We start from the raw sequence: 16,096 nt of genomic DNA, 5'->3' as shown, positions 1-16,096 counted from the left end.
GGTCCACGGGGCAAGAGCAAGGCGAAGGCGAAGCAAGGGTCCAAGGAGCAAGGTGAAGGATCCAGGAACAAGAAGCAAGGCGGCAGCAAGGCAAGGGTCCAAGGAGCAGGAGGCCAGATGCAACCAGGCAGGGATAGCGTTGCTGTGGCAAAGAGCTGAAGGGAAATGCTGGGCTTTTATCCCTCCCAGCTCCTGCCACCAGGTGCAGTGAGATCTCAAGTGGTCTCACCTGGGTGACTACTCCTTGCCTCTCCAGCACTAGCTGAGGTCTTCACCTGTGTGGCCACGCCTTGCTTCTCCAGCACAAGCTGAGGCAGGCCCCAGTCCTGCAAAGCACTACAGGCCCCAGAGCCTGACTCCTGCCCATACTCCTGACACCGCTGGCATCAGGGGGAGCTTTCAGTTGTATTTGCATCAACAGGCTCCACCTTCTGGTTGCTAACCTTTGATGACTCCACGCTGAGCGGGGGGAGTCATCTAGTCTGTCTGATCCAATGCCTAAGCCAATACCACTCACATGCTGTAACCAATAAAGTTGTGGCCTTTTCCGCCCATTAACTATAATACATTGTGTCCTTGTGTCTTTATTTCCCCAAGCAGGTGGTGGGTTCTCAACTCACAAAAGTAAAAACGCAACAGAGTTCATCTAGGCCAGGGGTGGCCAACTCCCAAAAGACTGCGATCTACTCACAGAGTTCAAAAAAAAAAGGGGGAAGACGAAGTAGTGTACAGTCTCAGGGCTCAACCAGAGACTTGGACAAGGACAACCAGTTATAAAATTCCTGGCAGAAAATTGATGTGCTATCATGCATCCTTTTTCTCCAGGGCTTTCTTCCTGGCATAAATGATGGATGGAGCATCAACCAGTAGTCCTAATCTCAATCCCTGGTAGACAAAGATGCTCCATTGAGGCCTGAGACTATGGCTTACCTCTTCTTCCAGGCAAGAAAAGGCCCAGTGAGAAAAAGATACGAGAATATTATTTATTTATTTATTTATTTATTTATGAATTTATGAATTTATGAATTGCTTCCTATAAAACATCTGAAAGTGATTTTATAAGAGGAAACCTGCTAGATCAGACCTAAGGTCCATCTAGGAAAGCATTCTGTTCCCCCAGTGGCCAAATGGGGGCCTACCCAAAACCCACAAGACAAGAGCCTGATAGCATTCTCCCGATCACGTACCTTAGCAAGTTTTATTCAGAGAGACGCTGGAGGTAACATGCAGCCATTGAAAGCCTTATCCTTCATGAATTTGACTAACCATTTAAAGTTGTCCAAGATGGCGGCCATCGCTACACCTTGAGGTAACAAATGCTATAGTTTAATTATGTGTTTTATGAAGAAGCTCTTCCTTTGAATCTGTCTTGAGTCTCCCGCCGTTCAGCTTCCTTAGATAATCCCAGATTCACGGATTGGCCTCCTCTTCTGCTACTTCTAGTGCTTCCTCCCAACCCCTCAGGATAAGTTTGGGTACTGAAAGCGGAAGGTGGTGGCAGAGGTGGCCTGCAAACTCAGATTGTGGTCAAAGTCTCCACCTTTGGAATGCCTTTGAAGCCTTCAGCACTTTTTCACCTGGAAAGCACTCAAAGGCTCCTTCACTTTGAGCAAGTATCTGAATTCTTGCGCATTCCCACCTTATCTTAGAGATGGATTAATTTGTACTACAAAGCTCAGTGGATAAGCTATTCCTACCCATTATTGTAACTATGTCTCATTATGTTCCCATACCGTTTCTGATGTTTTGATTTCAGACCAAAAGTTTCTAAGCCATCTAGAAGTACATGGTGTTACCGCTTCAGCAATGTATCTATGGTTGAGCTAATCTTCATGGGGTCACGAAGAGTCGGACATGACTAAACTACAACAATTTTCAGTAGAAGGCATCTTTTCCACAACAGGGAAAAGAAACAAGGCTGTTTTTGGCATCCAATCTCTCCAACAGCCTGGGTAGTCTGCACTGTCTATTTCCTGTCTTCTTCTTTTTAAAAAAATAGTTTGTATTTGATTTTACAGAGATAAATTTATAAGAAAACCAAATACATATCCATATAAAGATATTTCTCGAGACTTCCCCCCATCCCCTCCATGGGTTCTAATGTCAACGTTTTCAACTGCATATTATTTCATAGTCTATATTTTTTTATCTATCCATATTGTCCATAGTATTTGTAACATTACAAGTGAGATTAAAATCCTGCTAATGTTTTCATCTGCTTACAGTGGTCTCCTAAATATAATCTAATTTCCCCCATTCTTTCTTGAAATTTTTGTATTCTTGGTCCCTGAGCTTTTCAGTCAGTTTTGCCATTTTGGCGTAGTCTAACAGCTTAATTTGCCATTCCTCTCTGGTAGAGACTTTGTCTTCTTTCCATCTCTGGGCTAATAGCATCTGTGCTGCTGTTGTCACATACATGGAAATATTTCCTGTCTTCTTGAATTGTGAAATGCAGCAACTCTAGGAACGTAGGACGCTGCCTTAGAATCCTAGAATTCTAGAATTGCAGAGTTGGAACGGATCATGAGGGTCATCTAGTCTAATCCCCTGCAGTGCAGGAATCTTTTGCCCAACATGGGGCTTGAACTCATAACCTGGAGATATGGAGTCAAACTGTTGGTTCAGTATTACAGTGGTACCTCAACTTACGAATGCCTCAACTTACGAAGGTTTTGACTTCTGAAGTCCGCTAACCCGGAAGTATTTTCGCTGCGCGTGCGGTCTGCGCGTGCGCAAAATGGACACTACGACTTACAAAGTTTTCGACTACGAAGAGCGCCGCGGAACGGATCGCCTTCGTAAGTCGAGGTACCACTGTATTTACATTCAGACTGGCAACAGTTCTCCAGGGTTTCATGGGGGGGGGTCCTACCTCAGCCATACCTGGATATGCCAGGAGTCTAACTGAGGACTCTTTCTGTGCAAGGAATATGCTCTACCATGGAGCTGCATTGGTACATTTGATAGCAACCAGAATGGCAAACCAGTATATGGTAAGATAATGGGACTCTCCCTGTGCGGTATTCGGATTACTTTGCATTTTCCAGAACTTGGAATACTGTTCAAAAACTCCTTTGACTCTTTTCGTGCTTCCCTTAATACATTGGGTTTTCTGGCACATTCTTTAAATAGACTTGTTGAATTCAAAGCAAGGCACCTTCACCTTTAATGGCAATGTAACTTTGACTGGTGCAATTTCTCCCATCACAGATTTACACTGGTGGGTGATTTCCTTCCCTGCTTTCTGATTCTGGCTGCTCGCGATGCCAGTTCAATGTTATCTTCCCATTCTTCCGTCTATACGCAGCCTCAGCTTCACATCACTAAGAACCAAATTACTTTCCTGGTTCATCTGTCTGAATCATCTGTGGACTGCACCAGACATCTCATCAAACCACATTTATAGCTTACTTGGACACTGACAGATGGCCTGAACTTCATGAAAAGAGAAGCAACTTCTTGATATTTCAAGTATCAGCATAATTTCTCTCCTCTTTCTCCCCTTTCTTCCCTTCCAGGAAGCATAGGAATTATTTGCAACTTCTTTCCGTAATATAATAAGGAAGTATAGAACAGGGGTGGCCAACTCCCAAGAGATTGCGATCTACTCACAGAGTTAAAAACTGGCAGGGATCTACCCCCTTTTGGGGGGTTCAGGTCAAAGTTGTTGAGCTTTTTTTAAGGAAGGAGGAAGGCCTTGGGGGGGTGGGGGTCAAAGTTGTTGAGGGGTGATATGATAGCCATGTTCAAATATATAAAAGGATGTCATATAGAGGAGGGAGAAAGGTTGTTTTCTGCTGCTCCAGAGAAGCGGACACGGAGCAATGGATTCAAACTACAAGAAAGAAGATTCCACCTAAACATTAGGAAGAACTTCCTGACAATAAGAGCTGTTTGGCAGTGGAATTTGCTACCAAGAAGTGTGGTGGAGTCTCCTTCTTTGGAGGTCTTTAAGCGGAGGCTTGACAGGCATATGTCAGGAATGCTTTGGTGGTGTTTCCTGCTTGGCAGGGGGTTGGACTGGATGGCCCTTGTGGTCTCTTCCAACTCTATGATTCTATGAGTTTTTTCAGGGAGGAGGTAAAATGCTGAGCTTTTTTAAGGTGAGCCACAGTTGTTCAGCTTCCTTGGGGGGAGCCAATTATCTACCAGTGATCTACCGCAGACAAACAGTGATCTACCTGTAGATCACGATCTACCTGTTGGACATGCCTGGTATAGAAGATAGAGTGTGTATCTTAGCAGCACTCTCACTTCTATCAACAAGGTTCGGATTACCTCAGCTTTTGTCCCAAGAGCTGGAGGTAGACACAAAAATGTGGATATACAAAAGGTGACATTGTATTTGACCCCCCAATTTATTCTGTTACTGTGGAGGGTTATCAAAACAATTTACTTACTTACTTACTTACTTACTTACTTACTTACTTACTTACACACACCATTTATTGCAGCTTTTGCCAAGCAGGGCTGACAGGGCCTGTAATCCAAACTATCTGGAATGCACCAGCTTGGACACTCCTGAGCTATTGGAACCAAAGGCCTAACAGGGATGTAAGCAAGATCACTAGCACAGATGTGCAACTGTAGCCCAATAATCAGCACCATCCCCAGACCAAATGGTAGACAGGAAGCATCTTGGTCATCCTGTTTCTTTGTTGTCTTCCTTCCAGTAAATAGTGATTTTCCTAAATGTCATTTTAAATATTTGCATTAATTTAAATAATATTTTCAACATGTACAAACACACCCATGTGCCTGTCTTTGTGCCTCCTATTTCATGCCTCTCCTGATTCTGGGAGTCACGGGGGGAGGGGAGCTTGCTGCTTCACCAGCCTGACTCAACTCTGCCTCATTACTTCCCTCCAACCTACGTCCTGCCTCAGCTTCTGCCTCTGATTCTGGACTTCTCTCTGCCACAGACTCTCCCAGCTCACTAAGCCATGTTACCTCTTCAGCTTCTGGCACTTCCTCTTCCCATCCTTCTTCCTCTGACCATTTAGCATTGCCCCACCACCAATCCCTGGGCTCTGTGCCTTCATCCTTTGGTGGTTCACCAATTGGTTCCTCCAACCAATCCTCTGCATCTAACAAGTCCATGACACTGTCCCAGCAAGCAAGGCTTAAAAGCTTAAATAAGCTTTTATTATTATTATTCTAGAGCTGCTTGGGTTAGCAGGCACAAAAAGCCTTGCTTTGATGGGTCTAGATCTGCTTGGTGCACAGGCTCTAGAAGGTGTGAGATCTCTGGTGAAGTCAAATTGTCCCATTAGATCTCACAAGGACTTCCAGAGCTGATGCACTGAACAGGCCTTGCCTGGCAAGCAAGGCAGAGGACTAAAAAACTCTGTTTGTACCAGGTAACCTCAAGTGGGCTTTCAAGCTCTCTGACTCGTTTGCGACTTGACTCGTACAATTTTGACCACCCCACCTTCGACCACGTATGGTTGAAATCCTGAAAGTCAAATGTGTCTAAGAGGAGGGATTACTGTATTTCATAACACAAAGAGGGATTTCCACTAAAGGATTTCATCTATAACTGAAGAGCAATTCATTACATTATCGACACTATTAAATCCAGTCCATTGTATTTTAACTAACATTGTATTTCAAGGTTTCCCAAACTTGGGTCTCCAGCTGTTGTTGGACTACAACTCCCATCATCCCTAGCTAGTAGAACCGGTGGCCAGCAATGATGGGAATTGTAGTCCAAAAGCAGCTGGAGACCCAAGTTTGGGAAACCCTGCTGTATTTCAATTCAAAGCTTTTCCTATGAATTATTTGAAAAGACTGCATTTCCAAAAAGGAGGGGGGGGGACACACCACTTCTACCCTCTCCCCAGTTGGTTTCCACCCCTTCCTTTTGTCAGCTTCCATACTAAAGAACTCAGAAGACTCAGTCCTAGTAGAACAGTACAAATTCAATATCACTTTCATGGCCAAAACCTTTAACTGCCAAGGCATGCTAAGCTTTAAAGCTGCCCTCCAACTTATTAACTGTGTAACTACAGTAAAAGGGGAAACTAGGAGTTGTTCACTCTCTTCTGTACTGAACCTCTAATGCTGGAGAAGAGAATGCTTACTCCTCAATGAAAAATAGATTTAAAAGAAAGGAAAGGTTTGTGACACGATGGGTCATTGATGTCGGAAAGTGGTAGCCTTGCTTATTATTTAGCTTGGAGGGTTACATGAGTGTTGCTGCTAAAGCCGCCCTTTCATCTTTTATTGAGCTGACTGCTGGCTTTTCCCCGTTGAATTATTTTGCTCCTGCATTTCTAGCGGATACGCTAGATGGTTACGCTGCATGGTTATAGTCGTATCAGAGCTGCAGGACCTTTTTCAGCCCTTCTGTGCAACCGTTTGGGGGCTGAGTGGCAGTGATGGGCGGGGGACCAGGGGAACAAGTGAGTGGAGCAACGGACATGCTAGTGGTATGTCCTGTGGTTGAGAAGGGAAGGGAAATGTACAGAGTTGTTGAAATAGGAGATGTATCTGTGAAAGGTATCCCTGTATGCCCAAAGTTGCGTCTCCACCCCCATCGCTCAGCCCGGACATTGAGGTCCTCCTCCGAGGGCCTTCTGGCAGTTCACTTGCGAGAAGTGAAGTTACGGGGAACCAGGCAAAGAGCCTTCTTGGTAGTGATGCCTGCCCTGTGGAACGCCCTCCCATCAGATGTCAAAGAACCATACAACTTTTAGAAGACATCTGAAGGCAGCCCTGTATAAGGAAGCCTTTAATAGTTGATGTTTTACTGTGTTGGGTGTTTTAATTGGTTGGAAACTGCCCAGAGTGGTTGGGGCAACCTAGTCAGATGGGCAGCAAGCAGGCAAGCAAGCAAACAAACAAATAGTGGCATGCCACGTCCAACACTTAGCATCACCTTGGACTTCCTCTGCTACTCTGCCAGGTAGCAGATCTCTTGGTGTAAACCCAGGTCCTTGAGTCCGAACTTCCATAGCCACTGCCCACCATGAACCACCATTGGCGGCAGCAGCAGCAACAGCAGCAGGTATGTTCTATGTTTAAGATAATATGTTATTCTCCTGTTAATTATGCTGTTTTAAATGTGTCTTTTATAGTTGACTTCCTTTAGTAATGTTTCATTTTGAAATATTTGCAGGGCCATCTCAAGCCGGTTGGGCGCCCTGGCGCCCTGGCGCCCTGGCACGGAGATCGCTCCGGGGCTCCTGCCCTGGTGGGCGGGCGGGCGCAGCGCGCAGCATGGCTTCCGCCGCGCAGTGCCCTCCTGCCGGCCTGGCACCCTGGCACCCTGCGCCACCGAGACTACCCCTAGAGCCGGGCCTGAATATTTGATAAGTTTTTTTGTGTGGACTATGTTGCATTTAATGTGTATTCTGTACTTGACCCCGGTCTCTACAGCCACAAATGGCGCTGCAACTTTTCAACAATTTTTCTTCACCCCAAAATGTGCACTCTTCCATTGTCTCCCAGGAGAGATGGAAGCCAACAAACAACAAATGTAAGTATTATTATTATTATTATTATTATTATTATTATTATTATTATTATTATTCCCTGCCCATCTGGCTGGGTTTCCCCAGCCGCTATGGGCAGCTTACAGCATATATAAAACATAGTAAAACATCAAACATTAAAAAATTACTTGTGTTAACTTCACTGTGTTAAATGTGTATTCTATGCTTTACCTCCTTTGTTACGTCTTATTTTGAAATCTTTAAGATAACATTTTAGCTTCCTGTTAATTATGTCACTTTGAATTTGTGCTCTATATCTGATTTTCTTCTGTATTTTTAAAAAATTTCAGATGGTTTGATTTGATGCTTTGATGTAGGTTATAAACCTCTTTGGAATTTTTTTCTTAAAATAAAAAGGAGCAGTATAGAAATGTACCTAATTATTATTTTTAATGAAATGATAGGAACAAGAATCCGACATACCTGGAAGGCCACAAGTTCCCTAACCTAACCACTAATTCTACCAAAAGAAAAAGAAAAAAGCTGTTATCAGGTGCATTTGTTCCTCAATAGCCACTGTTCACCATTCTCACAGTAATCTCTGATTTAAGGCTTGCTTAGTCCCATCTCCCCTTCATCTTAGACATGGGTTTCCCCAGGTATTTTTTTCCATCGGAACTCACCAGAATTTAGCTCCAGCACCTCTCAGGTGGGCTCCTTTGCCATTATAAGAGAACAAGGGAGGCGTTCATGGCAAGTTCCGGCACCTCTTTTTCTAGAAAAACAGCAGTGGGTTTGCCAAAGACACATCTATATCAAAATAATTTCAGGCCTTGTAGTTTTCTCTTTCGGAACCAATGTAGGCATATGCTCAGCCAAATTTTAATTGCCTTTCAGCATCCGTTTCCTGTTTGTTTTTTGTTTTTTTTTAAAGCAAACATGTTGTTGAGGAATATGGGTGATAAAGAAAGGTTGTTCTTGCCTTGAGCTGGAGGGTTTCTGGCAGATTGCGGTGAAATTGCCATGTAAGTGTGTGTGCCTCATAATGATTACAGTGGTACCTCAGGTTGCAGACACGATCCGTTCCAGGGTGCCGTTTGCACCCCGAAAAGTCTGCAACCTGAGTGGTGCTTCTGTGCATGCGCAAAAGTGTGATAGAGCTTGAGTTTTAGTTGCAATCCTAGTTCCCCTGGATGAGATGGTTGGACAGTGTTCTCAAAGCTACGAACATGAGTCTGACCAAACTGCGGGAGGAGTGGAAGACAGGAGTGCCTGGCGTGCTCTGGTCCATGGGGTCACGAAGAGTCGGACACGACTAAACGACTAAACAACAACAACAATCCCCCTTATCTGGGAGTAAGACCAGGGCCGGCTCTAGGTAGACCCCTGGTGGCGCGGTGCGCCAGGGCGCCAAGCCGGTAGGCAGGGCGCCGCACAGCAAAGCTGCACGGAAACCATGCTGTGCCCTGCGAGGGCGGGGGCGCCGGAGTGATCTCCACCCCTCAGCGCCAGGGCGGCCGACCTGCTCGAGACTGCCCTGAGTAAGACCCATGACTTCTGTGTAAGCAGTGTTCAGATTGCACTGTTGAACAGAATCACTTCGAAGTTGAAGCAAGTTGAAGCCAACTTTCTTGGCTCTTACTCGGCCACGTTATCTATTTTGCAGAAAATCGATATTTTAGATAAAGAGACTATAAAACGCAACGCAAACTACCTTTCATAGCTCATAAAAGACCATAGATAGGAAAGCCATTGGAATTCAGATTATTCAAGCCACACAGGGCAAGGGGGAGAGTTCAGAAACTTACCAGCAAAGGAGTCAACCCAATCTGGAGCCAGATCCAAGAGGAAGGTTTATGAAATGTCCATGGAAGCTTGTTCTGTGATGAAAAGAGCTTCACCGAATAGTAAACCAAGAGCAGGTGCTTCTGCTTTGGCTGTCTTTAAGGGAAGTCTCCACCACGTAGGAAGAGAGATTAAATAGGAGATTGGCTTATGTATCAAGGGAGAGGCGTGGAAGAGAAACTAGGACAAGAGGGGAACCACCTCTTGGTAAATTGTTGCTCCATTTTCTTTCTCTTCCTCCAAAAGTCAACTTCTCTGAACAAGTACGTCTTTTATTTCAGTTTCTGACTTCATAACAGCCCAATTTACTCTGATCACTGTAGAACGCAAGTGCTCTGAACAATGAGGAAAAAGGGATAAGAGTGGTTTTTTTTCTTTTGTTTTGTTTTTGGGGCCGTGATCCACATAGCAATTCAAGTTGATTACTTGGATTTTAAAGATTATTTAGAGCCACTGTAATTAAAGGGTTCTTAGCTTAACAACCTTCCAAGTGTCCCTATTTTCCAGGGACAGTACCTGATTTACAGAAGCTGTCCCAGTTTCTGATTTGATTCTGGAATGTCCTGTTTTTCATTGGGACATGCCTAGTTTCATTGGAGAAATGTTAGAGGGTATGGAGTTATGTGACCCTTGAGCCAAGGAAATAAGTAACTATACAACCTTTAGAAGACATCTGAAGGTAGCCCTGTATAGGGAAGGTTTTTTTAAAATGTTTTATTATGTTTTTATATAAAAAAATTCCTTCAGTAGCACCTTAAAGACCAACTAAGTTTTTATTTTGGTATGAGCTTTCGTGTGCATGCACACTTCTTCAGATACTTTCGTGCATGCACACGAAAGCTCATACCAAAATAAAAACTTAGTTGGTCTTTAAGGTGCTACTGAAGGAATTTTTTTATTTTGCTTCTACTCAGACCAACATGGCTACCTACCTGTAACTAGAACCATGTTTTTATATGTTCTGGAAGCAGCCCAGAGAGGCTGGAGCAACCCAGTCGGATGGACAGGGTATAAATGCAATGGAAGAAGAAGAAGAAGAAGAAGAAGAAGAAGAAGAAGAAGAAGAAGAAGAAGAAGAAGAAGAAGAAGAAGAAGAAGAAGAAGAAGAAGAAGAAGAAGACAGCCCTACAGTGGTACCTCGGGTTAAGAACTTAATTCGTTCTGGAGGTCCATTCTTAACCTGAAACTGTTCATAACCTGAGGTACCACTTTAGCTAATGGGGCCTCCCACTGCTGCCATGCGATTTCTGTTCTCATCCTTAAGCAAAGTTCTTAACCCGAGATACTATTTCTGGGTTAGTGGAGTCTGTAACCTGAAGCTTCTGTAACCTGAGGTACCACTGTATTTTCACTGGAGAAACGTTGGAGGGTATGGTTGAAATGTTACCCTGAGCTTGTGGTTTTCTGTAAATGGATGGTGTCCGATACATTTGGCCGCTCATTTTGCTCTCCCCCATCCTAGGGCCAACTACAGATGGGAAAGGCTCTTAATTTCAGCTACCTAAATAGATGCACAGACTCCTTCTACTGTACATCACAGGGGTTGAGAGTAGTTACTCCTTGGTTGTTTTGGTCTTCAGCTTCTACAGGCGCTCCACTATCCGCAGACAACATTGCTGGAGAGAATAGGCTATCTTCTGAAGCAGATATTTTTTATTTGAAAAACCAAGATTAAAAAAATAATGCATCATTATTCACCATACCAGCACTGAAGGCTGGTCAAACAGGATGAGTGGGGTGCTCCCCCACCAAGAACAATCTGCTTTAAACCAGCGTCAACTTGGGTGCCTCCTTACTTACAGACAGCCAAGCAGGTTCTTGCCATCTTCCTTCTCCTCAGTCTCAGTGTTGCCCTTCTAAAACTCAGCAGGGAGAAGGAAGGAGACAAAACGAGAATTTGTTGGTGTCTGCTGTCATTGGTTCTGGTACCACCTACAATTGGGCGTCATGCCTTTCACCCTACCAAGCTCCAGCCACCACGGAGTACCAGCCGCTACATTTTCCCCATTTTCTTGCCATCTTTGATTTTGAGATACATCTCAGGAAATTCATTGCTCAAGATCGACCTCATCTTCCTCAACAGTGGTTTCCATGTCAGAATGAGCTGGTTATCTGCAGGATTTCTTCTTCTGTCAAACCTGAGCTCATGAGACAAAAGTTGGCAGCAGACTCTACATGATAAACTAGGTATCCATTCAGTTCAGATAACAGGTGTCATTTGTGCGCCACCTACTGATGGGGATGGGGATAACCAAAGTCTAGATGGTTTGATGTTGCCTGAAGGAGCTTCTCCACCCCCATGGACACTGAGGTCCAGCTCTGAGGGACTTCTGGTGGTTCCCTCCCTGCGAGAAGTGAGTTTACAGGGAACCAGGCAGAGGGCCTTCTCGGTAGTGGTGCCCGCCCTGTGGAACACCCTCCCATCACATGTCAAGGAAATAAACAACTATCTGACTTTTAGAAGACATCTGAAGGCAGCCCTGTTTAAGGAAGTTCTTAATGTTTGATGTTTTATCGTGTTTTTAATACAAGGTTGCAAACGCTTCAGGTTACAAACTCTGCTAACCTGGAAGAGTTACCTCAAGTTAAGAACTTTGCCCCAGGATGAGAACGGAAATTGTGTGCCGGCAGAGCAGCAGCAGCAAGAGGCCCCATTAGCAAAAGCACGCCTCTAGTTAAGAACAGTTTCAGGTTAAGAACAGACCTCCGGAACTAATTAAGTTCATAACTAGAGGTACCACTGTATTCTGTTGGCAGCCACCCAGAGGGCCTGGGGAAACCCAGCCAAATGGGCAGGGTATAAATTATTTATTTATTTGTTATTACTTCTCCCGCTGCTTTCCTCCAGGGAAAACTGCTCTTCGGCATTCATTCGGAACAAACAGCAATGTTGGTTTTCTCCAGGTTGACATTTGCCGATTTAGCACCAAAGATTGGGTTTTCCCTGGGAAAGGAGCAGAGCAAGCAGGAAATTGCTTGGATCTACACTTTCTAGACACGGAACAAGTGGAAGTGACCAACCAGGCTCTTCCAAATCTGCAGTGGTTAAGGCACATTCTTAGGAGATCCCATAACACGACACGTCGTACTTTGCAGCCACTTCCACCGAGCCTAAACTCTGCAGGCCTCTCACAAACACAGAGGACTCTGTGGGAGGGCAGAGCTGCTCACAGCTCAGCTGGTGCATAATAAATACAAGCATGGGCTGCGAGTTTCCACTGAAGCTTTAATGACAGGTTATGTGGGATGTGGAATTTTAATGGTCAGGTTAAAGAGCACACAACCTGCTCAAGCCACTCAGACATGTCGCCTTCCTCTTTCTCTCCCTGTCAGGTCTGATGAAAGAGAAACCTGAAAGGGGGAGCTATCTTTCATTTTTGTAGACATCTGAAGGCAGCCCCGATTTTGGCAGTATTTAATGCTCTATGCTTTCTTCTTCTTCTTCTTCTTCTTCTTCTTCTTCTTCTTCTTCTTCTTCTTCTTCTTCTTCTTCTTCTTCTTCTTCTTCTTCTTCTTCTCCTCCTCCTCCTCCTCCTTCTCCTCCTCCTCCTCCTCCTCCTCCTCCTCCTCCCTTTATTGTTATTATTTTATTACATACATTTTGCACTTCAGCCAGAAATCACTACACCATTCCTTTAAGCTGACCCTGCTTATTTGAGTATAGATTTGAGAATATATAGTATAGTTCCCTTTGGGTTTAAAAAAGGTAAAGGGACCCCTGACCCTTAGGTCCAGTCGCGGACGACTCTGGGGTTGCGGCGCTCATCTCACATTATTGGCCGAGGGAGCCAGCGTACAGCTTCCAGGTCATGTGGCCAACATGACAAAGCCGCTTCTGGCGAACCAGAGCAGCACACGGAAACGCCGTTTACCTTCCCGCTGTAGCAGTATTTGAAACGCTTCTATTCTCTCTTTCTACCGGCAGTGATTCGCAGCAACTCACAATAAGGTGTGCAAAGCAATGGAAACACAATCAACTATGATATTTATGACTTTATTTTTACACCAGAATTTTCAATATAATGTACATTAAGCAAAGGTTCAGCATAGACCAAATATGCTAAGGAAAATAGTTAAGGACAAAGCCCAGTCGTGGAAATCTCCATTCAAAAGTTACTTTTATTATGCAGTGAGCAACTAGGATCTGCTTCGTTTAATTACAGGCACAGGGGGACTTTCCTCAGACCAACAGTATGCAAGAAGTTTCCTTCCCCAGCAATAAAACCACCCCCTGCAGGCCAATGGGAACTTCGTTTCTAAGCCTCATCATCACAGAAGGGAGCCAGTTTTTGACAGGATCACAACTAGATAGAGAAGGTTTTAAATTCCCCTCCCCACATGCTGCTCCCTCTGAAAACCACATCTGTAATTAAATAAATTAAATCAAATTAAATAAAAAACACAGTCGCATGTGATGTATTTAGTGCAATGTGTAGTTTATTCTTTATAATAATTGGGTGGGTGGGTGTAATGTATGACCAACTTTCTCATGCGCAAGCCATTTAGTACAGGCATCCCCAAACTTCGGCCCTCCAGATGTTTTGGACTACAATTCCCATCTTCCCCGACCACTGGTCCTGTTAGCTAGGGATCATGGGAGTTGTAGGCCAAAACATCTGGAGGGCCGCAGTTTGGGGATGCCTGGTTTAGTAGATGCACTAATTATATTCTCTTAGAGCCAACTAGGGATTATTGTCCATTCCTTTGTTTGTTTAATCTGAGGGTCATTTCCCTGTACTTTATCTGATAGAGGAAATGCTTGTGTTTGTTTGTATTGTAAGTCTTTTCTATGTATTGAAACATTTTTATCCCACCTTTAAAAATGTCTCAAGGATATGGAATTTCTTAATGAAGCTTTATTTAGCAAACTGTATCCAAAAGAGTGTTTCGATTTTTTAATCATTTGTGAAGCTCCTGGCACGACCTACCAGTCTTCTTAAAGGCTGGCAACATCTGCGAGTGGTTTCTGCTTTACCTGAGGGCTTTCATTTAGGCAGTGATTAAAAAAGAAGTAATGAACAGCTGACAGAATTAACACTGCTGCCAACAGCCTCCTGTTTTCAGGAAAAGATTCCATTGCCACAAAAGCTTACACCTTTTATTGATTTTGTCTATGCTTCCTGCTGCATTAATGCAGTTGAAGTTCACAGTTCTCCTAAGTACATGCACTATGCATTCATAGCAGTCTCATATCACATTAAGGTAAAGGCCCCCTGGATGCTTAAGTCCAGTCAAAGGTGACTATGGGGCGCAACGCTCATCTCACTTTCAGGCCGAGGGAGCCGGCGTTTGTCCACAGACAGCTTTCTGGGTCATGTGGCCAGCATGACTAAACCGCTTCTGGCACAGCAAGACACCGTGAGGGAAGCCAAAGCGCACGGAAATGCTGTTTAACTTCCCGCTGCAGAGGTACCTATTTATCTGCTTGCACTGGTGTGCTTTCAAACTGCTAGGGCAGAAGCTGGGACAGAGCAATGGGAGCTCACCCCATCGCGCTGATTCGAACCACCGACCTGATCGGCAAGCCCAAGAGGCTCGGTGGTTTAGACCACAGCGCCACCTGTGTCTCTTAAACAGATTAGACCACATTAAACAGCCATGGCTTCCCCCACAGAGTCCTAGGAACTGTTGTGGATGCTGAGAATTGATAGGAGACCCCCTACTCCCCTCCCAGAGATACAATTCCCAGAATGCCCTGGGAAAAGGGATTGACTGTTAAACCACTCTGAGAATTGTAGCTCTCTGAGGCAAATTGAGGTTTCCTAACAACTCTCAGCACCCTTTACAAACTACAGTCATACCTTGGTTCTTGAATGCCTTGGTACTCAATAGTTTTGGCCCCCGAATGCTGCAAACCTGGAAGTGTTCCGGTTCGTGAACGTTTTTTGGAAGCCAAACGTTCGATGTGGCTTCTGATTGAGTGCAGGATTTTTTAAATGTTTTCCTAAACAGATTCTGTTCGAGAACCAAGGTATGACTGTACAGCTCTCAGTATTCTTTAGCGGAAGCCATGACTGTTTAACATGGTATGATACTGAGATGTGGCACATGGTTAGCCCCGGGGGGCAATTAGCTGATGTAGGAGGGCTTAGCTGGGTTGCAGACATGACAGAGCTCTCCTGTGGTGCAAAGGGTCAGTGCATCTTTTAACAAGAAGTTTGGTGGTTTGAGCCCACCCAGGAATGGGTGTGAGCAGGATTCCTGCATCACAGGGGGATGGACTAGATGACCCTGTGGGTCCCTTCCAACTCTACAGTTTTACGATTCTATGATTTGAAGAAGGGTGGGCCTTTCATCCTTTCCCCCTGCCCCATGCTGTGGCCTGATCATATTTAGGGGGTCTCACCCGCTATTCACAATGGGAGAAAATCTCCAGTTTGATGCTACTGGAACTTTTCTCCCATGGGAAGGAGACGGAAAGGATTTCCATCAATAGAATGGAGTGGAGAAAAGGATTAGAGTAGCACCCCCGTCATGCCATGGACCTGATCCAGTTTGGATGCCCTGCAGCTGGCTATGATGATGAAGATGATGATGATGATGTCTTGCGCAGCAGGGCCCAACCACGTGACAAACGTCACATCTTTCTCAGCAGCTATTCTCCTTGCGGGACTGACAGAGGTTGATCTTTGGGGTCATCGAACCTATTGTTGGTTGTGAGGTTCACAATCATGTGGATCCCAAAGGTCAGGATCAGCAACAAGACTAGCGAGGTCACCAAGCCCATCCAAATTCCAGGGGTGAAGAAGGTTGTGCAGTCACTGGCGTAGGAAAATTTGTGGCCTTCAACGTTAAACGCTTGAATCTGCAAAAGA

General features: G+C 44.7%; 2 protein-coding genes across 2 annotated transcripts in view; both read right to left on the bottom strand.

Annotated features, from left to right (window-relative positions):
• Positions 1 to 9,896, bottom strand: part of SLC13A1 (solute carrier family 13 member 1) — an 83,971-nt gene extending 74,075 nt beyond the window's left edge. The window contains exon 1 of the mRNA XM_035127612.3: positions 9,245 to 9,896. The gene's annotated coding sequence lies outside the window, so the exon portion shown is untranslated. The remainder of the gene's footprint in view (positions 1 to 9,244) is intronic.
• Positions 9,897 to 13,259: 3,363 nt separating this feature from the next.
• LOC118091110 (V-type proton ATPase subunit S1-like) overlaps positions 13,260 to 16,096 on the bottom strand; it is a 50,170-nt gene continuing 47,333 nt past the window's right edge. Inside the window, exon 10 of the mRNA XM_060279567.2 lies at positions 13,260 to 16,086. Coding sequence (XP_060135550.2) covers positions 15,877 to 16,086 — 210 coding nt within the window. The 3' untranslated portion in view covers positions 13,260 to 15,876. The remainder of the gene's footprint in view (positions 16,087 to 16,096) is intronic.

Source organism: Zootoca vivipara, chromosome 9, assembly GCF_965207765.1.
Source record: "Zootoca vivipara chromosome 9, rZooViv2.hap1.1, whole genome shotgun sequence".
In the NCBI taxonomy this organism is placed as follows: domain Eukaryota; kingdom Metazoa; phylum Chordata; class Lepidosauria; order Squamata; family Lacertidae; genus Zootoca; species Zootoca vivipara.
The sequence above is the reverse complement of the archived record's forward strand: the minus strand, read 5'-3'. Positions and strand labels throughout refer to the sequence as shown.